Genomic DNA, 24,439 nt, shown 5'->3' on the forward strand with positions numbered 1-24,439 from the left:
TAATGAACTTTTTTTTTTTTTTGGGTCCTTTTTCCTTTCTTTTAAATTTGAGCTCTGCTCCCCAGGTGGAAGAAGTACTCTCAGGACTTTTGTGCCAGGGGTTGCAGGCCTTGGCTGTTTTTCTGGCACTGTGCTGATGTTGCCCTGAGCAATTCACTGCTTAGTTTGCAATCTTTTAAAGTAACACACTTAATTTCATCAGGGGAGTGGCAGGAGAGAAGCTAGCAAGGGAAGTTAGAATTAGATCCGAAACAGTTGTGAATTTGGCTTTAGCACTGGTGAGAAAGAGCCATTGAAGGTTTGGGTGGAAGTACTGTGGTCAAAACTTCACTGAGGCAGAGAGGGATGGATTTGGGGGAAGAGAAATGGAAGTAGTAGAGGAATAGTGGTGCTATTCTGCACTCTAGGTGCTCATGAGAATAGAGGAGGGGAGGAATACTAGAGCTGCTGTGCTCATAATCACGTCTTAGAAGTCATTTTCTGAACGTTTTTATTGTTAATTCTTTCCTATCTTCTAGCATTTGAATACTAGTGTTAAGTTATTGGTGAGGCTGGGACAGTGGTGATATGTATGACAAATAGCTTACAAAGAGGTACCTTCTTTAAGGAGCTAGCCTTCTGGGAGATGGCACATGTGCAGGACTGAAGGTCTGTGCCCAGATGCAAAGGAAAGATGATCACTAGATTTAGGAAGTTAGCTTGGTTGTGAAGGGAGAGAGAGGGAGATAGAGTCTGCAGGGTTAGACCTGACCTAGTCCACTGGAGGGGTAGGTGTGAGGTCATTAACATGACCACTGGATGGAGAGATAGCGAGCCCAAGGGTGAATGCCAGCTCCTTCACCTGTGCTCATTCTCAGATCCTCAGTCACCACCACTCATTGGATATGAGGGCTGACAAAGCAGGAGGCCTGAAGGGTGATAGTGCCTGTGACAGTAATTGGGAAGGGCTGAAACTCTGAAAAAGGCCGACAGCAGATCACTTAAGGCTAATTATCTATTCAATTCGAGATAATGGCTCTATAAGCATATACTTAGGTGATACTTAGGTTGTGATGGCTCTCCTCACCATTGGTGCTTGCTGAATGTGTACAGATGTAATTGGAGGCAAGGATTGGAGGGCTGAGGGAGAGAGGTCAAGGTTACTTGGCTGCAGAAGGAGGAGGAGAAAGAGGAGGAGGAGGAGGAGGAGAAGGAGAGAGGCTGGAGACTCCAGACTACAGAATCCAGGATACATCTTTGGCAAGTTTCTTCAGCTTTCCTGCTTCCTTCACTTCTCTCCCTAAAGATCAAGGACTTTGATTGATCTGGACTTTGACTGATCCTGAGACCCTCCAGAGAGTTAACCCAGACCTTATAAGTAATAGGGAAGTTTAGAAGAGAGGTGTATGGGGGGTGGGAGGGAAATAATTTTATGGACATGTTGGGTTTGAGATGTTTCTGGAATATACTATTTGAAATATCCAGTAGATAGTAAACTAGTGCTAATATATAGAACCTGTGACATTTGAGAAAGACCATTGTATTTGGCAATTAAGAGTTACTGTTGGAGGCTGATTTCAGAGAGTCTTGTAGAGACTTACATGAACTGATGCTAAGTGAAATGAGCAGAACCAGGAGATCACTGTACACAGCAGCAACAAGACTGTACAATGATCAGTACTGATGGACATGGTTCTCTTCAACAGTGAGGTGATTCAAACCAGTTCCAATTGTTTATTGATGAAAAGTGCCATCTACACCCATAGAGAAGACTATGGGAACTAAGTGTGGACCACAATATAGCATTCTTACTCTTTCTATTGTTTGCTTGCATCTTGTTTTCTTTCTCACATTTTTTTTTCCTTCTTGATTCGATTTTTCTTGTGTAGCAAGATCTGAAAAATTACCCATACATATGTTTTGTAATAAAAAGCTTTAATAAAGTTTTTTTTTTTAATGAAAAAAAAAAGTTATTTCATTTGAGTGAAGTCTTAAGCCATATTGCAAAGGGTTGAAAAATGAGAGAAGTACAAGCAATGAGCTTTGTCAGCTTTTAGAAGTTTGATTAAGGGAGAGAAGAGTTTGCAGGGATGGTTGAGTCTTATGAAAATGTGGGGAAAGGCATTTTTGAAGGCAATAGGGAAACAAACAGTATATAAGAGATTGAAAATGAGAGGATGGGATGATTGGGGTTGCAATATATTGGAGGAGATGGAATCAAGAAGACATGTAGAGAGATTGGCCTTGGCAAGATGGGCTACCTTTGTCAGAGACTCAGGGAAAGAAGGCAAGGATAGGGGTGACAGCAAGGTATTTGGAGAAGGGGTAAAGGAGGTTATGTTTAATGACTTCAGAAGGAGGTGAGGCCTTCAACTGAGAAGGGGAAGGAATGGTTGGGGGAAACTGGAGAGGAGATGCGACATGGACTTGGTCCTGTTTTGCTTCGCTGCACATGAGTAGCAATGAAGGTGTCAGGGAGTAATGGTCAGATCCAGAGCTAAGAATTGAGAGATCAGAATTGAGAGAGGAACTGGTCCACTCTAGAATCAAGAGTAGAGAAGGGAGTGAAGATAATGACTTGAGAAATTACTTAAGGGTGGAGAAATTAGACATTTCAGTGAGGGCAAAGAAGGTGAGATAGAGAGAGAGATGGAATGAGAGGAAGTTTTGGTCAGATCAATGAAGGATGGGATTTTTATTTAAATAAGAGGAGCATTACTATATAATGAGGAGAGCCAGTGACCACCTCTATGTATGGCTGACGTGGAATAAAGGAGTAGGGTCTTAGATTTAAGGAAATGGAGAAATTGGGATGTTAAGGAGTTTGAAGATACATGAACCTGGTTGTTAAAGGTAGTAAAGTCCCTAGTAAAAGCGAAGACAGTGAGTTGGTACTGAACTCTTTAGGAAATATAAATGAAATGCTTATAAAATGAGTGTAAATAGGCTCTGCATCTCTACTCCATAAGATTCCTGGAGAGATTGAATGAGAGAATTGGTATGTAACTTCTTTAGAACCAAGGGAGGGAAGAAACCAGCACTGATATTATGACTGATAAATTTCAGGCACAGTTCTAACCATTTTTACAATTATCTCTCTTGAACCTATCACCCACCCTGTGAGGTAGATTACTGTTATATCCCTCAGTTTCCCCAATTTTACAGTTGAGGAAACTGAAGCAGATAGGGTGATTTGCTCAAGGGCACACTGCTAATAAATACCTAAATCTAGATTTGAACTGGTGTCTTTCTGATTCTAAACCCATTGTTTGCTCCACTGTACCATTGGATGCTCTTAAGGGTGTAAACCATAAAGCCACAATTTCAGTAGGCATTATTTATTTTAGAAGAAGGTCCTCCTGATTCCAGGACCAGTACTCTATCCATTGAACCATCTAGTTCTATTTTAGAAGAAAGGCTGTGGGGATTTCAGTGTATTATTCAAAGAGGAAAATAAGAAGGAAAAAAATTGACACTCACGACCTTAGATATCTATTGTTAAAGTCTGGATAATGAACAAAGTGAACTTGAAATCTGAGTATGTGGAGTTGAAGGGAACAGTTATTTCCAAACTCCAAAGTATCGGTCAGGTCTTCTGACTCCAAGTGTGGCAGGTTAAAGGATCAGATTATTAGACACACTGGGGAAGTCCTATGTGTCAGAAAGATAGACTCTCTGTGGGAATCCATGAAATCCAAGGGAAGACTCATTCTAGAGTACATTTAGATGAGCATGAAAGGAAAGAATCCACTCCTGATGCCTGGAGTAGTTGAGTACAGAAGCTTTATGACCACATGTTTAGAATGATCAAATCTTGGAGTTGAAAAGAATCTCAGAGGTCATATTCAGTGAACCCATTTCTGAGTAGGAGTTGCCTTCTTCAGCATCTCTGACAAGTGGTCATTGAACCTCTGCTTAAATCAATCAGTTGACAGGCATTTATGAAGTCGTTGTTTCATATGCAGGAGTCCTGTGCTAAGATCTCAGAATACAAAGAACTTCAATGATAAAAAAGTTGTAACCTTCTGAGGTAAACTTTAGAACAACCAAAGTTAGTAAGAAATTTTTCCTTAGATCAGGCCAAAATTTTTGTAGTTTAGCATTGGCCATTGCTTCTGAGGTCAAGGCCTCTGGTCTTAAATCTTCGTCCATATGATTCAGACACAGATTCTTAAAGGAGTTTTGAGACTCCCGTGCCATATTGGCCATACCCTCCTTTGGATGTGTTGCAGCATGTTAATGCCTAACTTATAATATGACCCTGGTGCATTCTGCAATACTCCAGATGTTATCTGATCAGGACAGAGTGCATGTGGTAAGAGTATGTGCTCCTTTTAATGCTTTTAACACTTAAGAGCTGCTCTATCACACCAGTGATTTGTGTCGACTTTGTAATTCCTTAAAATCCATGCATCTTTTTCATGTCATTTTTTTTTTCTTTTAGATAATTATATTTATCTCATCCTGTACTGGTGTAATTGATGAATGGTAATTGATTTTTTTTTGTACCCAAGTTTTTATTGCATATTGCTGTTAAATTTTATCTAATTGGATTTGGCCCATTGTTCTAGCTTGAATCTAATTCTGGCATCCAGCATGTTTAACTGTTCCTTACATCTTACTCTTAATCCCCATTGGAGAACACACTGTCATCTGACCACTGGGTAACTATTTCCATGAATTCATTGTACACACTCCCTCCAGTGGTATAGAATGTGACTTTTCCCTTTCACAACTGGTCCTTTAGGCAGGAGTTGGGCTACATAACTATGAGAGTACTTAGTAATTAAAAAAAAAATTATCTATTTTATGTATAGTCTCACCTTCATTTCCAGTTGTATCTCTCCTCACTAGATATCTCCTATTCAAAAATATCCCTTGTGACAAAGAATCTAAAAGGAGGGAAGGAAAAAGCATTTCACCAAAACTAATCTTTGCATTACCCATGTCTGCCATTCTATGTGATGTTCCCCAGATGGAGATCTCTCTCTCTACAAAGAAAGGAGAAAAATACATTATCCCCTTTCCGTTTTGTAGAGCTGTTTTGGGTCATTATAATTACAAAGCATGTCAGAGCTTTTTGTTGTTGTCCTTTCTATTTATACTACTGTGGTCAGTCATATATATTGTTTTACCTAGTTGTGCTGATTCCCCTTTGTATTTGCCTTCTTATGTTTCTCCATATTCTTCATATTCATTGTCACAGGAATATTCTATTGCATTCATGCTGTCCCTTCTGATTCTAATATTATCAGATTTGTTTATTATTTAGAGGGAAAATATAGTGGAAAGAATGCTGGGCTGGGAGTTCTCCTTTTAGTCTTTTTTCATTTTGAGAAACATCTGTTTATTGCTACGGTTTAACTTATGTCTGTCTCAGAAGAGGCTAACTTTATCTACCTTTTTTGAACAAGAAGGTAGGATGAAGGAAGGAGGGGCCAGAAATCAATAGATTCCAGAACAGTGGGCCCTTTTCCCAGCCCCATATCTTTAGGGACTTTTCATCTGTCAAGAAGAAAAACGTTTAACCAAGAAGGTCAAGTATCTCAGATGTTTATAAGCCAGCTGGTTTTTCTTCTCTCCAGTCACATGACCCATATATATTTTCTTTCCTCCCAAAGGCCATGATGAACAGAGTGGTGAGTTGCTAAATGTGAAACGGACCCTGGCTTATTGTTTTGTAAGCCAAACAGTGGAAGCTGAGAAGTCAGATAGTAATCAGGAAGGAAATGCATTGATTTCCTGTATGCTGGAAACTTTTTTGCTGCGTAGCTATTTCATGTTTAGAAAACGTGTCAGTAAATTGGCAGAATTGCAAGAAAAGAGGCTTCAGAAAGCAGGGATGAAAGTATTAATTTAGAATAAAATATTTCTAGAACACTTTTGCTCCATAACAATTCCATGAGGTTATCAGATATTGTCTCTGTTTTTTTAAAAAAAGAAACTGGGAGAGAGATAACTGAATTGCTGTCACATAAGGAGTAAGTGTCATGTCCAGTATTCATATGCAAGTCTCCTGGGTCCAGATTGTTCTACTTGACCATGTGCAAAAACGCAGAATGGTATAGTGAAAGAAGTCTCAAGTATGTCTCACAAGGTTGCTCTGAGTCTTGGGCTTGATAATATATTTAAAGGCTTTGCCAACCTTAAAAAGCTGTGGAAATAGGGTGGAGGATAATGAAGAGCTGTGATTTCATCTTTTTGGAAATTTCCCCTACTGATAGACATCAGTGATTTGTCGGAAACTTATTCTCTCTCATCAATCTCTCCCTAACTTCTTGCATTCTCCTCCCTGTAAACATGTGTATGTCTTCCCCATCCTTAAAAACCCCATATTTGATCCTATCATTCCTACTCGTCATATATGTTCTTTCCTTCTCATCTTCTTAACTCTCCACCACCCTTTGACATCATCATTTAACTGAAACTGGCCTCTCCACAATTACCAGTGATCTATTAATTACTAAATCTAATTTCCTTCTTCATCCTTTTTTATCTTTTTGCAGCATTTAACTCCTCTCCTCTTTAAGCTGAGTCTCATTCCTAAACTTTTGACTATTCCTCAAGTCACCTTTGCTGATTCTTCATTCAAGTCAGATCTGCTAACTGGGGAGATCTTCGAAGGTTCCAAGGGAACCAAGTGGGAAACCAGTGGGAAACCAAGATTTCCCACTATATCCAGGGCCATTTTCAGTCCTCTTGATCTATATCTTGCCATCCGGAGCCCAGGTGGCTCCGGAGGAGAAAGTAAGGCAGATGACTTTGCACAGCCTTTTCTCACTGAAATCCAACTCACTTGCATGTCATGGCATCCCTTGATGTCATAATCCTCTTTGAGAACAGAGGACATAATTAGCAACAATTTCTAAAACAAGAAGACTTTTCTAAAATCCCTCCTTTTCCCATTGATTTATAGTACCCTATTGTTGAAAAAAATCTTAGACATCATTGAATGCATTATTAAGTGATTTTGCTGTGCTTACTGCTAGAAACAGACTGACAGCTTGTAAAAGAAGCCTATTTGATATTTTAATAAAAAAAAAGAATTAAAGTAGATCAACTAAAATAGGAAACATTGAGGCATAAAAAAGAGAAAATAGGAGTTGGTTTGGGTTTTTTTTTTTTTTTTTTTTTTTTGGTCATAAAAGAGTAAAGGTTACAATTCTCAACTTCCCCCTTCCTCTCTCCTCCGCCCCCCCAGCCAGAGCTAACCAACAACAAAAAAAAAGAAAAACCCTGGCCCAGCACATCCTAGTGGTGTGATTGATGTGAGAATCCATATAGGGCAGGGCAGAGTGTTCTTTAGGATTTGGCTGGAGTTTCCTGCTTCGTCCAGTCTTTTGTATAGACAGGGAGTTTTCTCTAGGATCTGGGATGAGAGTGGAAGAAAACAGCTGCCAGGAAGAAGTCTTGGGAAGCCAAGGCTGGGAGGAGATGGCTGAGCTGGGGAAAGTTCAAGGCTTTTATGATGTCCCTCAAGAGTTTAAAACCCAGGGGAAATAAGACATGTACAATGGTTGATTGGATGGTTACAAGGATGTATCCAGGCCTAAGATAGCATCAGAGCAGGGCACTCCTCAGAACACTCTCTTGAAATGCAGATCATGAACTGTTTGTCAGCTTAATATTCGTGAGTTGTTTGTATGACTTGCCATCTGTATGAGTAATGAGTCCAGATGACAATGGTGATTTACATTTATACAATGCCTTGAGAATAACAGGTTGCTTTCCTTTCACCTCACAGAAGCACAGGTTTTCTTAACATTGGAAGAGACCTTTACAGCCAGTCTATTCAATCCTACATATGAAAGAAATCCCCATTGTGAATAATCTACGTGACCAGTGGCTGTCCAGCTTCTCCTTTACATGATCCAGGGAGGGAGACCCCATTTCATTTGGGGACAGCTCTGAATATCAGGAAGTCTTTGTTGACATCAAGCCTAATATGGCCTCTATGCGACTTTTATCATTGGGTTCTATTTTCTTGGGCCAAACAGAAACAGTCTAATCACCTTTCACGTGACAATCTTTCAGATAGTTTAGATATCTCATTGTTGAGAATTGTAACCTTTACAGTTTTGTGACAAAAAATATTTCAGTTATTTATCACTATTTTGTTTCTCTTGACTTTTCTTTTTTCTAGTAGCCAGTCACTAAGCATTTATTAACTGTCCACTAAGTGCTAGGCACTGTGCTGAATACTAGGAATTAAAAAGAGGAAAAGGTAGTCCCTGCCCACAAGGAGTTTAGAATCTCATGGGAGAGATGATGCAGACAAGCTATATACCAGATAAATAGGAAATAATCAACAGAAAAAAGGGCTGGTTCTTTTAGCTCATCTTCCTGGGACCTAGACCCAGGGCCCTTCAACACCATGATTTCCCTCTTCTGGCTACTCTCTAATTGATCAGGATCCTTCTTAAATTGTGGTTCCTCAAACTGAAGATAGTGCCCATGGTGCTTCATTGAACCTTCTTGGTTTTTAAGGGAAAATGGGATCCAAGTTCAATGATGGGAAGACTTAAAAGAATAAATCTGAAATTATTGCCAAACTTCTGGGCCTGTTAGTCTCTTTGGCTGCACTAGTCCTTCCTCACCTGATCTCATAGCATTTGGTGTTTGTAATGTGTGCTGATTGTCCTTTCTGTGGCAATTTATCAGTGTCTGTGTTCTGTGTCCCTGAGTAAGTCCCTCTGGATTGTGTCATAGTCATTTCTGTCTCTCCCTTCGCTGCTCCCAGCACAGGACCCTGCCCATAGAGATGTCAGATTTATTTGGAGGACCAAAGCACCTTGATAGCAGGATGCCCCAGTGCTGCTCTTTGTATTCTTACAGAATCTGCCAGTTGTGTGAAAATGTCACAGAGATCACTTAGCAGTTCTCCTCCTTCTGTCCTTTCTTCCTCATGGGCACCAGGCTGCCATGGATGGGAACAGAGGTTTCTCTTACCTTTGGGAAAAGAAGTCAAATCATAAATTGGTCTTGGAGTCTTTGAGCCCCAGACTTACATAGCTCCAGGGAGCTTCTGGATTGTTTTTATTGCATTCATTTAAAAACAGAAAAAAAAAATGTTATTTAAAATAAAATAGATGTAAAAGAACAGGTACTTTTGGACTTCAAAAGTAAACTTAGAGATCATCTTGCCCAACTCCTGTTTTATAGATAAAGAAACTGAGACCCAGAAGTGCTGAATCTAGTCTCAAGCACTTATAGACTCTGGGCAAGTCCCTTCTCTGTTTGTGTTAATTCTCTCTTCTATACCATGGTGGTGATAATAGTACTTACCTCACAAGATTGTTGTGAGGATCAAATGCAGTATTTGTAGAGCACTGCCTGGCACATAGTGGGCCATCATAACACTTATTTCTACCCTTCTCTCTTCATGATATACAGGGTCAAGACCATGGATCTTCTGATTGCGAAGCCAGTGTTCTTTCCACTGTATTTCACTGCCTCCTTATTCAAATAGAATTGTTCCACAACAGCATTATAGGTTAATTACTTACATTTGAAGTGATTCCTACTTCAAAACTATAATTTTGCTTAAACTACATTGCTCTTTATACTAATTCATAAGGGAGAAGAAATCAAACCTGCCTAATTCCCATTACTGAATAAAACAACATGTTTTATTCCATTATTTATATTATATTATATTTATATTATTTATTTATTATTATTATATTTATATTATTTATTATAATATATCATATTATATTATATTAAGTCCATGAGGCTTCCTCATAGTTATCTTGAACTGTTCTCACACTTTGATTTACTACTCTTTTTTTCTGAAAGAAACACAACTTATCCCACAGGACAGGTGTAAAACTATTAAGTAGAATGGGGCAGCAGTCTCTGCTGTTCAGCAAACACTGCTCAGTGGGTGTGATTTAGAGTGGAGACAGAAAGGCACTCAGGCCAAGCCCTCCTTCAATTCAAGTCGGGAAGTGAATAGGAGGGGGTTTAAAATTTCATTTCATTATGAGACTCAGATTGCTCCGAGGTCAAAAGAGGGAGAGATTATTTCCTGTTGGGGAGATCTAGAAAAGTTTCATTAAGAAGGGGTTGGAAAGAAGGCGAGGGAAGACATGGATCTTGGAAAGTCATGGGATGTTTTGGATTGTCAAGTAATTCAAAATGATTCGGTTGTGGAGGTAGCTAGTAGTGTAGTGAATGCGTCCCTTATCTTGGCTTTAAGAAGATGTGAGTTCAAATTCAGCCTCAGATACTTGTGTGATCCTGAACATGCCAAAAAAGTAAAGTAGGAATAATAGCACCTACCTCATAGTGATTGTAAGGATCTTATGTCAAGAACCTTGTGAACCTTAGAAGTACTTTATAAATGCTAGTGTGAGTGGTGTTTTTTGGCTGTGTTTGTTGCTAAGAGATATGTGAGTAATTTCAAATGCTATTTGTTTCTTGTATCATTTCTGTTTCTTATTTGAATGCTGAAAAACTATGAAATTTCTCCAGATGATGAAAACATCAGATTGTAGCAATCATTCATCCTAACTTCTAGACTCGAGATTGAGTTGAACCTGACTTCTGTATGTTAACGATGAGAAAACTGACTTAAGAGCTTGTGTAATTCTCCAATCTGCACTAGTAATAAATAGCGTTGTTTGAACCCATACCACCTAACCTTAAAGCCAGTGGTCTTTCAGCTACCCACAAATGCCATTTAATTTAATTGAGTTTAATCTCATTTTAGGCAAAAAGGTTCAGTTTCGGAAGCCAGCCCCAACTGCTGCAGACACTGTTCCCTCAAGGAAGCGCTCAACGCCAATCAATGTCGCCAGTGCCATCAGGAAGAGCAATCCTGGGATTTCTCAGCAACCTTTCAGAGACAGGGTCATTCACTTACTGGCACTTAAGCCTTACAAGAAACCAGAGCTGATCCTCAGGCTGCAAAAGGATGGCCTTCTATCACAGGATAAGGACACACTGGACAGCCTCTTGCAGCAGGTATGTGTTTTGTGGAGCACATCTGTTCCATCCTGTGTTGGCTGTGGTGTCATCTGACCTCTGCAAATGTCTTGGTTGACCAGGTGATCCACCATTCTTGTGATGGGGATAATAGAGTTAGTATTGGCCAGAATTTTTTAGTTGGGATGGGAAAGGAATGGTGGAACAGACTTTTCTCAGTGTTTGATCTCTGAGATTTATAACTCACTTGAAAATTCTGTCCTTATGTATTAAAATGGCTTGAGACCTGATGTTTAAGTAATGACACTCTTTTGGACATATTTTACAGGGTGGTATTTGTTCCACCTTTTATTTCTTACCTTGGGCGTTTCAGTTAAGGGTAGCAATGGTATAGGTTTTTTTTAGCTTCCTTCGCTTCTCATTGGTAAAATGTACAATTATTAAAATTCCATGTTTTACTGAGTTCCCCTTTCCCTGAACTTCAGTTTTCACAGTGCTTTGGTCATCTCCATTCTGCACTCCCCCCTTCATCAGCTTTTTTTTTGTTATTTCCCATCACCTCATTCACTGCATGGTGTAGTTGGGACTGAGAACTTGGGAGACTGATGCCTGATGCAGAGTCTCAGAGGAGCATGAGTGATCTATGGTCACAGAGTATGGAAGAGACAGGATTTATACCCAGCTCCTTCTGCCGTTTGGGGTCTTTAAGAGACAGCCCAATACAGTTTATACTGTATTGTTCTTGTACTTGACAAATACTTACTGTACTTGGTCCCCAAGCACAAGTCCTGGGCCCAAAGGCTGCCTCTTTGGCTTTGCTACCTGAAATTTTATGGGCTTCAATCACAGCTGAACTCATTGACAGTTTCCATGGTTTTTGTCAGCTTTCAGCTTGTGATCCCAGTAGGCTCTTGAGTCTATACACAATCATTTATTGAATAGGGATGAATCTGCAGTTAGAGGACTTGGGATTAAATGTTGAGCTCTACTGGACTCTGGGGCACTTTTGAGTTCCTAACATTTCTTATGCACTTCTCATTCAAAGACATAATACTCATCTGTTACTCTGACAGGAAAATAATCTAAAAGAAAAACCATTTGCACCAGAGCTCTGATTACCAGAGTAATTTTGCCCTAGGAGGGAGGTGAGAAAAGGGAAAAAGCCGATGTTCCCCATCATGGGAGGTCAGGCTTTGTTTGGTGAAGGTGCTAGAGGTGAAATTTGAACCTGGTTCTTACTGAGTTAAAGACCAGTTCTCTTATCTACTCTCCCACACTACCTCTCCAGATGGAATTAAAATACGTGAAGTACTCTGGTGTGCCTTTCTTTATTTCTTAATAGAAAATAATCTTTTAGTTAATTAGGCTTCAATTGGTGAAGTATTCATTGTTTAAAAAATAAACCATATTTTTATTTGAAATTTAAATACCAAATAAAATAATTTCCTTTTTTTTTTAAACAACTCTATTGGAAGCGCGAATTTTCTCATCCCAAAATTTAAAAAGAAAGCCTTATAATATGTCAAGTAAAACAAAACAAATCTAGCATTGACTCGATTTCATTTTGTACCTTATGAAATATTCTCTTTTTTTGCCTGAGGCAATTAGAGTTAAGTGACTTGCCCAGGGTCATACAACTAGAACATGTTAAGTGTCTAAGGTCAGATTTGAACTCAGATCCTCCTGACTTCAGGGCTGGTGCTCTATCCACTGCATCACCTAGCTGCCTCAATGAAATATTCTTAAAATAAGAATTTAGTTGTTTAAGAGTTTAATGTGTGTTTGCATAGTTTCTTCTTTAACCAAAATGTGTTTATTGGGGTTATTTTCCAAGGAATTCTAAATTGTCTTATTGATAACATTTTCCTAAAAAGGCTGTTTCTCACCAGTCTTAGAATGTAGTAGGCCAGTGATTGCATGTGTAAAGATTTATGTGGTATCTGCTGTCAGGGTTCATATCTATTTGAGAGCCAATACAACATTATCACTTTAAATATCTGGCATCTCCTGAAAGATGTGGCAGACACAGTGTCAAAGAGATTCAGAAAAAGGGGTGGAGGGGGAGGATGTGCAGGTGCCATAGTTATCAGGGTTGGTTTCTTTTTTTCTTTTTTAAAAAATTTAATAGCCTTTTATTTACAGGTTATATGTATGGGTAACTTTACAGCATTGACAATTGCCAAACCTCTTGTTTCAATTTTTCCCCTCTTTCCCCCCACCCCCTCCCCCAAATGTCAGGATGATCAGTAGATGTTAAATATATTAAAATATAAATTAGATACACAATAAGTATACATGATCAAACCGTTATTTTGCTGTACAAAAAGAATCAGACTCTGAAATATTGTACAATTAGCCTGTGAAGGAAATCAAAAATGCAGGTGGGCAAAAATATAGGGATTGGGAATTCAATGTCATGGTTTTTAGTCTTCTCCCAGAGTTCTTTCACTGGGTGTAGCTGGTTCAGTTCATTACTACTCCATTGGAAATGATTTGGTTGATCTCATTGGGTCAAGTCCATCAGAATTGGTCATCATATAGTATTGTTGTTGAAGTATATAATGATCTCTTGGCCCTGCTTGTTTCACTCAGCATCAGTTCATGTAAGTATCTCCTTTCTGAATCTGGCCTTCTGAAATCATCTTGGTCATTTCTTACAGAACAATATTCCATAATATTCATATACCACAATTTATTCAGTCATTCTCCAACTGATGGGCATCCACTCAGTTTCCAGTTTCTAACCACTACAAAGAGGGCTGCCACAAACATTCGTGCACATACAGGTCTCAGGGTTGATTTTATGGAATTGAGACTGAGAATCATAGGATATCTGAGCTTGAAGAGACTTAAGAACCTGGGTTCTCCCTGCTCCTTCCTGAAAAGACCTTAACCTCTCCAATCTAAAAGGGGATTCTATGAGGTGATCTGCCAATCAGCAGAGTCATAATGGTGAAAGGAGCATGGATTTCTTGTTTTAATAACTAGAAGCTTCAATTTAAATTGTCTTTTTACTCAGTATTCCTCTACCCCTGGCAGTCTTTAAGAGAACCTCTTTAAAAGGAATCATTTATCATAGGAAAAATTTTCTGGCTATTGAAGTAGTTACTTTAAAAAAAAACAAGCATCAGATCTTGACTCTGCCTTGTATCAAGTGTCTGGTCTTGATTGCATTATTTCTTTTTTTTTTTTTGGGAGGGGGCAATTCATTTCTTAAATTAAAGCTTTTTATTTTAAAAAAAAACACGTGTGGGCAATTCTTCAACATTAGCCCTTGAAAAACCCTGTGTTTCAATTTCCCCCCTCTTCTCCTATGCCTTCCCCTAGATGGCAAGTAATTCAATATATATTAAACATGGTAAAAATATATGTTAAAATCCAGCATATGCATATATATTTATACAATTATTGTGCCACACAAGAACAATTAAAACAAAAACCAATTTTAAAAAAGAGAGAGAAGCAAAATAAAATGCAAGCAAACAACAACAAAAAGAGTGAAAATGCTATGTTGTGGTCCACACTCAGCTCCCACAGTCCTCTCTCTGGGTGTAGATGGCTCTCTTCATCTCTGAACAACTAGAAGTGGTTTGAATCATCTCATTGTTGAAGAGTGCCATGTCCATCAGAATTGATCATCATACAGTCTTGGGTACAATGATCTCCTGGTTCTGCTCATTTCACTCAGCATCAGTTCCTGTAAGTCTCTCCAGGCCTCTCTGAAATCATCCTGCTGATCGTTTCTTATAGAACAATAATATTCTATAACATTCATATACCATAACTTATCCAGCCATTCTCCAGCTGATGGGCATCCACTCAGTTTCCAATTTCTTGTCACAACAACAAGGGCTTCCACAAATATTTTTGCACATGTGGGGCCCTTTTTCTTCTTTAAGATCTCTTTGGGATAAAGCCCAGTAGGAACACTGCTGGATCAAAGGGTGATTGCATTACTTCTTTACTTGTAGCCTCAGTTTCCTCTTCTCTCAAAATGAGTAGATTAGATTGACATTCTCATTTCTGAAACTGCCCACTCCAGCCAGAATTCTGTGATTTCCATGACAGAAACAGAAGTAGAATATTGGAGAGACAATAGGAAAAAGGTGGAGCTTTTTTGGAATGGGGTAGCTCTGTTACTGATTAAATTCTCAGCCTTTTTTCTTTTTTCTCCATAAGAGCTGTTGTGGCAGTAATCTGTTTGCCTTTGCTTTAGCCAGAAGGCAAATGCCATATGCATTCTGTAGTTGTGTCTTTATCAGTGATATCAAAATATTAAACAGAAATGTCCCTCAAAGACTTATATGCATTTATTGTTTATCTTTCACAGATTCTCAGATTAATATCACGGAGAAAGTGGGCCTTCTGGAATTGGAATCTTTGTTCTTATTATTGCTATCACTGTTAAGGTGGCTAGATCTGCCTAGACATCAGACATAATTATGAAATTATGGGAAAAGTGTGTTATCAATTGAAAACTAATAAGTATTAATGAAGCACCTAGTATGTAGACCATGCATTGTGCTAAGTGCTAGGGATACAGAGAAAAGCAAAACACAGCCCCTGTCCTGCAGGTCTGACCACTGCTCTACTCGGTAAACTCTAGTGGTTCCCTTTTACCTCCAGGATCAGAGACCAAATGCAGCCCTTTCTAACCTAACTCCATCCATCCTTCTTCCCCAACATGTACCCTTCAGTCCAGTGACACTGGTGTACTGGCTGCTCTAGGAACAAGACCCTCCATCTCTTGGTCCCTCACCTCCACTTATCTCTATCCCTTGTGCCTAGAAAGAACACTTTCCCTCTTCCACCTCCTGATTTTGTTCAAGTTTCATTTAAAATTCCATCTTCTACAGGAAATCTTTTCCAACTCTTCTTAGGTCTAATGCCTTCTCTCTTATAATGGTTTCTTGCTTTTCTGGTGACACTTAATAGCTAGCATTTATATAGTACTTACTGTGTGTCAGGTATGTTCTAAACACTTTGCAAGTACTATCTCATTGATTTTTATCATAGCCATAGAAGATAGGTAATATTATTTCTAACTCAGGCAACCAGAGACCAAGGGACTTGTCCAGAGTTATACAGCTAGCATGTGTCTCAGGCTAGATTTGAACTTGGATCTTTCAGATTCCAGACCCAGCACTCCAGGGTAGGAACTGTCTTTTTTGCCTCTTTTTGTCTAGCATGTGCATAGTAGGTACTTAATAAATGTTTATCAAATGACTGGTCCCAGTTGAAACAACATGCAGGAAACTATGTACAAACAAGCTCCATGCAGGATAGTTTGGAAACCAACAGAGGGAAGAGACACAAATTAAGAAGGAATGGGAAAAACTGCTGGTAGAAAATGGAATTTTGGCTGGGACTTTAATTAAGCCAAGGTAGGCAGAAGGGGAAAACAGGAGGGAGAGCATTCCAGGCTTGGAAGACCCCCAGCACAAATGCCCAGTGACGAGCTGGGCTTGTGTGGAGAACGGCAGGATTGCAATCTGTAACGGAGGTATAAAGAGATAGCTGGGAAAATACTAGGCAGGAATGGGGAAGAATACAGGTTAGGAAGGTCTTTGAGCATCAGAGTATCTTTTTTGATTCTGGCGGTCATAGGGAACACTGGCCTTTGTTGAATGGGGAGGGGCGTGTGATACAGATGATACTTTAGGAAAAGGACTTTGGCCATTGAATGGAGGATAGACTAGGGAGAGGCTGGAGATAGACACAGCAGGCTCTTGCCAGAGTCTTGCACTGGAATGGTGCCAGGGTCAGCGAGGAGGGAGTCTATTTGAGAACTGTATATGATGTATATGAGAGAGATTCCAAAGCTATAAAGGTGAGGATGTGCCCTGGATATGGGGTGGGAGATAGTAAGGAGCTGGGGTGACCATGGCTGCTTTTCCCTTCCACAGTAATAGGAAGTTTGGAAAGAGGCATTGGGGAAAAGATAATGAGCTTGGTTTTGAACACATAGAATTTAAGATGTCTACTGGATATCCAGTATGAGATGTATGAAAGGCAGCTGGAGCTGTGAGAGTAAGGTTCAGCAGAGAGGTTGGGGCAGGACAGATAGCCTAGGGATTGTTAATTAACAAGGAAGCTGATAGCATTCCCAAATGAAGTGGTTCAGAGGCAGAAGAGAAGAGGGCCCAGGACAGAACTCTCCAAAAGTATTGTGTAATTTTGGAATATCCTTGTCGGTGTGCAGATCATCAGTTAGAGGGCATGCTATTTCAAAGATCAGTGTGTGAAGCTGTGTGCTCCACTTCAGAGGAAGTGAGGTTTGGGGGTTTTGCCTACTTCTTTCCTTACTTAAAAGAAGAGTGTTTAAGGTCAAGAAAGCTTGAGGGCATGTACTTTATCTTCAGCTTTTTTAAGGGTTGCTGCTAAATATGAGACTCTGAAGAATTAGGACCAATAATGAAGAAATTACATAGAGTTCTGCTTAGCATGGGGAAGCAACTTGACATTTGATCTTGAGGGATGGATAGAGGAACAGCAGCAGGAGAAAAAGATGTTCCTGAAACAGGAGATGGACAAAGTTTATGGGATAAAGTCAGAAAGTCCAGAATATGTTCTAGGGAAGTGAATAGGTTGCCCTAGTATGGAGATTGAGTCAGCTCCTATTATATGTCAGGTACTGTGTTAAACACCCCTCAAAAGTTTAATGAGGTAACCACCTTGTGTAGGTCTGAAACGCAGATATTTGTGTAAAATAAACACATTTTCTTGACTAATAGGCAATAATATTGTGCCTTGACAATAGAAATGTAAAAAAGGACACTAATACATGCATTTGCTGATTGTTCTTCTGTACTACCACATTAGTACTTTGTTTTTTATATATAACACTTGCTAATTCTATCTTAAAAACATTAGTGCTTTGTTAGTCTATAACCATGAAACAAAAATAAATGTTTAGCAAAAAAAAGTATAATGAGGGAGGTAACATGCAAACAACCTTGTACAAACAGGATATGTACATGATAGTTTGGAAATGAGCAGCAGAGAAAAGTCACTGACATTAAAGGGGACAAGGAAGAGATTAAACATGCTTTGATTTTAGCTAGGACTTTAAAGGAAGCCAAGATAACCAGAAAGCAGAGATGAGGAGGAAAAGAATCAGGTGTGAGGGACAGCAAGGAGACCAATGTCCCTGGCCTCTGTGAGGTCTCTGTGGGTGATGTAAGTCTACAGTGTGGAGCTTGCTTTCCTTTCTAGAAAATGAGTTAGGTTGGACTGGGTGATCCCTAAGATTTTGTATTCCCTTTTTGAGGTTTCCCCTCCTCCCTCCATGTGCCTCATTCATCTGACAGAGTGCTTCTCTTTTTCTAGGTTGCCAACTTGAGTGCCAAGGACAGCACATACACATTAAAAGATTGCATGTACAAGGATGTTCAGAAGGACTGGCGTGGATATTCAGAAGGAGATCAGCAGTTACTAAAAAGAATTCTTGTTAGGTAACTCAAATAATGTGTCATATTCTTTTGACTATATGTAGGCTTACTCCTACTCCTCAACCCTCATAGTGCTGTCATGTGAACTGTGCCCTCACTGGATTTTGCATGCGCTCCTCAATTATCTGAACCTCTGTGCGTAGCAGAATCTGAAATGCATAGACCATGTGCTGGCTGTTTAAATAAGATTTTATTTAATTTAGGTCTGAGAAGGGTAGAAAAGGGCATGCTAGCTTCAGAGGCCTGGACTAAGGCTTGATGTTTGGCTCATATCAGAAGCCAATAGAAAATTACTGAACCTGCAGAATTTGAGAGGAGAGCATCTTCCAGCTAGTTGTACTGGGTACTGGGGAGAAAGACTACCGGAGGCCAAGGCCATTAATGGCTTAGGCATAGTCCTCTGCAGCTTGCCCTTGGGAAAAGGAACCACTGGGGACACATCATTGAAGCTTCATGATCAGGTAGATCTTTCCAGTAGTCAGAGTTCATAGAAATTTCCTTACAACCCCCTGCTGAGGTCAGAACTGTAAATATTGGTGACCCCATTTTACTAGCAAGGAAATGAGAGAAGGAAAGTAATTTGACAGCCTAGAAAACGTTTAATAAATATTTTTTTTTCCATTATTTCAGATAGTAGTGCTTTCTAATGGAAGTTAATGGGTTGCTGTAGCAGAACTCATTTCTTTGGGTCTGCTATTAAATATAATCTCTGCTGCTGTTGTTTGGGGTCAGGAAGGATGAGAATCTCTGCTTATCATTCCTTGTGAATTGGTATACGGCCTGCCTAAAGGTTAATCCTTTTCAGCTTTCCTTAAAGTCAAGTTTTTCATTTTTATGTGTGTGTGTGTGTGTGTGTGTGTGTGTGTGTGTGTGTGTTAGTGTTATAAAGCATATTATCAGAGCTGTTAAGTTTGGGCAGTTGTAAGTGGTTGTAAAGATTTAATGAAATGGATGTAAAAATGTTTTGTAAACAATTTAAGACATTTGTGGTCAGCTTTGTCCTTTTGCGGCATCTGGTGACTCAGTGGATAGAGTGCCATGCATGAAGTTAGATTGGCCTCAGACACTCATTGAGGAACCCTAAACAGGTCATTAACCTCTCTGTACCTCAGTTTCTTTATCCGAAAAAGTCATGATGACACTACCTCCTTGCCAGGATGGTTGTAAAGATCAGACAGGATAATATTTGTAATGCACTCAGCCTGACACAGTGAGCCCCTCCCTCCCTCTTGTACCAGTCAGTTATGCATCTTTTGACTTGCCAAGGATCTTTCAGTTAAGTGAGATTTCTTAAATGGCATGAAATTGACAGATATTTTCAAACAGGAGTAAAATGGCCCAGCTAGAATCAGAACTGGCAGTAGTGTCCCTTATTTAAACAAGATCAAGGCCTTACTTTGCCATTGTTTCTGTTTGAATCTGGATCACAAGGCAGATCATTTATTTAAACATTTGCTTTGTTACCAAATTGGGGGGAGGGACTACCAGCTTACAAATGATAGAGTACAGTGGGCAGGACAGGAAGGCAAGTTTTGGCTCATTCTGAGAAAGTAGTTCTTAACCAACAGCTGTCCTAAAGTGGGGGCAGGGGAGAAGAGTCCAAAAACAGCCTGGATAACTGTCTGCCATGGAGATGTAAACAAGAGATCCAGAGTCGGCAAAGGCCTGGGGCTGTGGACTCCACTGTTTCCTGAGGTTTTCCTTACAGAGGATCCCACTCTGCTGTGAAACCTCCCCTCTGGTTACAGAATACTTGAGACTTGTGCCCAAGAACTTCAGATCAGTGGAGTCGGTGCAAAAGCTTTTGGGAATCTGCAGGCATAAAGGCAGTATTTTCTCTCATCCTGACAAGAAGGTGAAAAATTGACTTTTTTTTACTTTTCTTCAGGCTCATTTTTTTCATGATTTTTGGCCAACAAAGAATGCCATTCTTGGTATTGAACGATTTCCGTGATCTGAAAACACAATTTGGCTTGGAGATGAGACACTGTTAAAGACCAGCGTCATTTGCAGTATTAGAATCTCTTTGGCAGTTCTTAGCAAAATGAAAACTGAGCTGTTGTAACTAATTTAAACATATTCAGTGCCTTGAATTATAACCTAACTGGAAAATTACAACTGTCCACACAGCCTGTCTGGTTTAAAAAAAAAGAAAAAGTTGATTCTTCCATGTTTGCTATGTTGTCTGAAATCATGGCATTTACTTAGGGCAATAAATCCCAAATAGGACCCTGAAAGGATATCTTTTTACTGTGTAAATGCAGACTTTCCTACCTTAATGTAGGCAGCATGGCTACAAGGCAGAAAAAATGATATATATGGGCCTCAGAAGTGGAGAAAGGGGCTTCATTGCTTGTCCTGTGAGTATTCTTTATGTTCATCTTGTGACTTCTGGGTCCTTGTTGCATAGCTCATTTTTTTTAAGAGCCATCAGTGCACATAGTGAGTATCAGAACTGGAAGGGACTTGATAGATGCTTATTTTATAGGTGATAGAGCAGGCTGAGGTGAAACCATTTGTAGACCACAAAGCAAAACCTGAGATCTTTTATTCAGCTATACTGATTCTCTTATGCCTACTTCTCTCACTTCTTAAGGAAGCGTAGGAAAGTGAATAGAGTGCTAGACTTGTTAGGAAACTCTAGATTTGAATTCCTCATCAGAATCATTGTCTCTAAAATGGATAGAAGAGTACCTGTAACATTTAACATCAGGCAATGAGAAGCAAATCAATATAAAACTTAGAAATCTTAAAGCTCTATTTCACAAGAAATATTACATTCAAGTTTAAAATTAAATAAAATGTAAATACTAAATAAATCTTTGAAGTTCATTTATAGGAGTAATGGCATTATTTCTGTCAAGAATTTATGTGGTACAGGGGTGAACACCCTCCCTTTTCTCTAATCTCTCTCATTGTCTCTCTTTGGGCACCCCCTGGGCCTAAGATTGATTGTGGTAAAGTGATTTATTCTTTCACATATTCTCATATTTTCATATCATAGTATATTATCATATCATAGAGATAGAAATAAGCTTAGGAGTCATCTAGTCTAAGCTCTTAATTTTACCATAGAGGCAACTGACACTCAGAATAAAAATAAATATATCCAAGGAAATTGGAACATATCATCAATCTTGAGAAGAGGTGTAAAAGCCACCATCCAGGGTATAGTTGGTCAGACAGGAAGTTGAGTCATCATGGGAAGAGTGAATGCTGTACTGGTGATATACAAACAGAATAATAATAAAAGATAAAAAATAAATAAAAAGAACCAGAGAAAGGCCTCTAATACATTAAGTCAGTCCTCTATGAAGGAATTTATGCAGTGATGTGGACAAAAATACTACAAGTAGACAAGGTAAGGTGTGGGCAGATTTTGATTGGTATAGTGGAGGAGGAATACTTGGGCCAGTCAGATCATGGCCCAAGTACAGGATCAGAGTTGGCAGGATTTAGGGACATGGAATATTAAAACCGAAAGAGACAGCAGCAGTTCTCGCATCCTTGCAGAGATTAGAGACCTTGTTACTTTTTGTAGTCAGATGAATGTCTATTATTGATTGTCCATATTTCTAGCTTTAAAAATTTTCTAGGTGCATCCAGTAAGTTGAAGAACTGTAGAAATCATGGTAATGATTAGCAAATTGAGGAAATCTTTCTACTGTGGTTATGATGATGAAAGAAGAGAACTAACCTGTCTCCCTCTTATTGGATCTTCTTTTGAGGTCCCTCCATGATCCTTTCGGAAAAAGCCCAGAGATCTAAACTAGAAGAATAAAGAGTTGAATTTATTAATCTGGATTGGATTAGTTAACATTAATTAATAATGTATGAATTCAGTGCTAATTCACTGAATTCTTTTTCTTTTCCAGATAATTTTTTTTATTAAGGCTTTTTAAATTTTAAAAGATATGCATGGATAATTTTTCATAATTAACTCTAACAAAACCTTGTGTTCAATTTTCCTACACCCTTCCTTAGATAGCAAGTAATCCAATATACGTTATACATGGTAAAAAATGTATTTTAAATCCAATATATATTTACATATTTATACAATTATCTTGCTACACAAGAAAAATGAAATAAAAAATGAGAAAGAATAATATAATATATTAGATATATTGCATTGATAAAATGCAAGCAGACAACAAAAAGAGTGAAAATACTGTTATGATCCACCCTCGATCTTCTCTCTGGATGTAGATGGCTCTCTTCATCACAAGACCATTGGAACTGGTCTGAATCATTTCATAATTCATAAGAAAGGCATTATGTCATGGTGGTTAGAGAGCCGGCCCCAGAGTTGTAAAGACAGCCTGGGTTCTGACCCACAATTGGCTGTCCTACCCAAACAAATCACTTAAGCTTTTCTAACATTCATAAGGTGCAGAGAAGGTGCTGGTCTACTTTAGTAAAAGTAGTCTCCATACCTGAGCATTTCTTGTGCTTGTGAAATCACAGATTAAAGCCCTAGCACAGGGACCCCAGTAAACCAGAGGCTTTTTCATTGATTGTTGAGTATTCCTGATGCCTAATTTCTCCTTTAGCCACATTGAATTAAAAATGGTCAGTCAGACTCCAGAGCTATTTTTTTTCCTTTGTAACCATTCAGAAAATTTATTCAGGAGAATTTAACTTAAGAGATAGGCAGTCAGCTAATGTATTCAGGGAGCCTCAGCTTTTAATATGTGTCAAGGCCAGGCTCACATAGTCCTAGAAAAAAACAAAACTCATCTTACCTTCTGATGAAGAATGCTTTCTTTAAATCATGTATAATTTTGCTTTTCAGGAAACTCTGTCAGACACAGAATGTAGGTAATGTTCCTGGAGACACACCTTCCTCAAGTCCACCACCAAAAGACCCTTTGAATTCCTCATCACCCCCTCAGGTAGGTGCCCTGAAAGGCTAGAGACAAATGTTGGTTTAGGGAGGCTGCCTAGACTAGTGAAAGGAGAACTGGACAGAGTCAGGAGAAAGAGTCCACAGGAGAAAGTGTCATGGTCATTTATCTAATTGTATGCAAAGAATTTCATAAACCTTGGACACTAAATTATTAAGAAAAGTAGTTGTGGCAAAGAGTTGGTTTTGGGATCATGGGATTTGGGATAGATAACCTTGAATTTAATCTCTCCAAGATTCAGTTTCCTTATCTCTAAAATGTGAATAATATTTTGTGTTAGAGTTTTCGTAGGGTTGTTAAAATAAAAAAAGATAATGTATATAAATCATTTTAGTTTTTTCTTTTAAATTATGAAGTACTTTACAAATATGAGCTATTATTTCTGGTGTAGGGTTTCCCATAGACATTTCCCATAGACATCTTTGTACTGTCCTTAATTAAAAAACCTTTTGGAAAAAAATAACCCTGCCAGGCCATGTCAGAAGGAGAATCTGAACTCATTTCTAGCAATTTGTGTTAATTGAACTGTTACTGTAATTTGAGTATACTATAGAAGACTGTGATCCAACATAGTTGCAGAATGATCATATAAAAAGTCAGATTTTGACCACAATCACAATGAAACGCTGAAGCTGTACAAAATGCAGCTAAATGTTTGAAACAAAAAACACTGAGAGATCTGCAGAATCCTGTGGTGATAAAATTATCCCTTCAGCACCAGTATATTACTGGATTCCCTGCATTAAGAATGGGGGAGAGGTACAGAATTAGAGGAGATAATGCTTCTCTCAAGAAATTCCCAGTCTGATGGAGAGGGGAGATCACCCAGACAATTAGAGCCGCTTCTGGCAATACTTGGATTTGGTAATTTCTAGAGCTTCAGGTTGGGACTTACAGAGTATATACCTATAATGAATATGACCCTGCTAATTAAGTTCTTTGAAGGTCTATACTTGTCTGGAGTTAGTCTATTTTTAAAGGGTTAACTTCCTTTTAAAAAACAAAACAAAACATTTTTTTTGTTTCTGGTTCTATGTTTCCCTTCCTTTCCCTCCCCTCCCTCTCTCTGGACTTAAAATTTCATAGGTTTAGGGAATTCCCTTTATAGAAATTGCCAGCACTGGTTTTATTTAGCTTAAGAATCTTAGAGTGTGCTTGGTATAATTCCCAAGA

General features: G+C 38.9%; 1 protein-coding gene and 1 long non-coding RNA gene across 8 annotated transcripts in view; one reads left to right on the top strand and one right to left on the bottom strand.

Moving 5' to 3' along the window:
* Positions 1 to 24,439, top strand: part of ELL (elongation factor for RNA polymerase II) — a 128,572-nt gene that overhangs the window by 84,849 nt on the left and 19,284 nt on the right. For both annotated transcript variants that reach the window (XR_004231244.1, XM_031948197.1), the window contains exons 5-7: positions 10,694 to 10,947; positions 18,238 to 18,362; positions 23,155 to 23,254. Coding sequence is in view for 1 of the 2 variants with exons in the window: in XM_031948197.1 (XP_031804057.1) it covers positions 10,694 to 10,947; positions 18,238 to 18,362; positions 23,155 to 23,254 (479 nt within the window). In the remaining variant the exon portion in view is untranslated. The remainder of the gene's footprint in view (positions 1 to 10,693; positions 10,948 to 18,237; positions 18,363 to 23,154; positions 23,255 to 24,439) is intronic.
* The window catches only part of LOC116420798, a 30,620-nt gene that overhangs the window by 1,197 nt on the left and 4,984 nt on the right, over positions 1 to 24,439 (bottom strand). For 2 of the 6 annotated variants that reach the window (XR_004231246.1, XR_004231250.1), the window contains exons 3-6: positions 23,105 to 23,271; positions 22,057 to 22,128; positions 8,771 to 8,928; positions 4,803 to 4,871 (exon numbers count right to left, since the gene is read on the bottom strand). This is a non-coding gene — a long non-coding RNA (uncharacterized LOC116420798). Of the gene's footprint in view, positions 1 to 4,802; positions 4,872 to 8,770; positions 8,929 to 21,721; positions 22,129 to 23,104; positions 23,272 to 24,439 lie in introns of those variants that run through there. The other 4 variants (XR_004231248.1, XR_004231245.1, XR_004231249.1 and 1 more) reach the window with 3 other exon arrangements.

The sequence above is a fragment of the Sarcophilus harrisii genome, chromosome 1 (assembly GCF_902635505.1).
Source record: "Sarcophilus harrisii chromosome 1, mSarHar1.11, whole genome shotgun sequence".
NCBI lineage: Eukaryota > Metazoa > Chordata > Mammalia > Dasyuromorphia > Dasyuridae > Sarcophilus > Sarcophilus harrisii.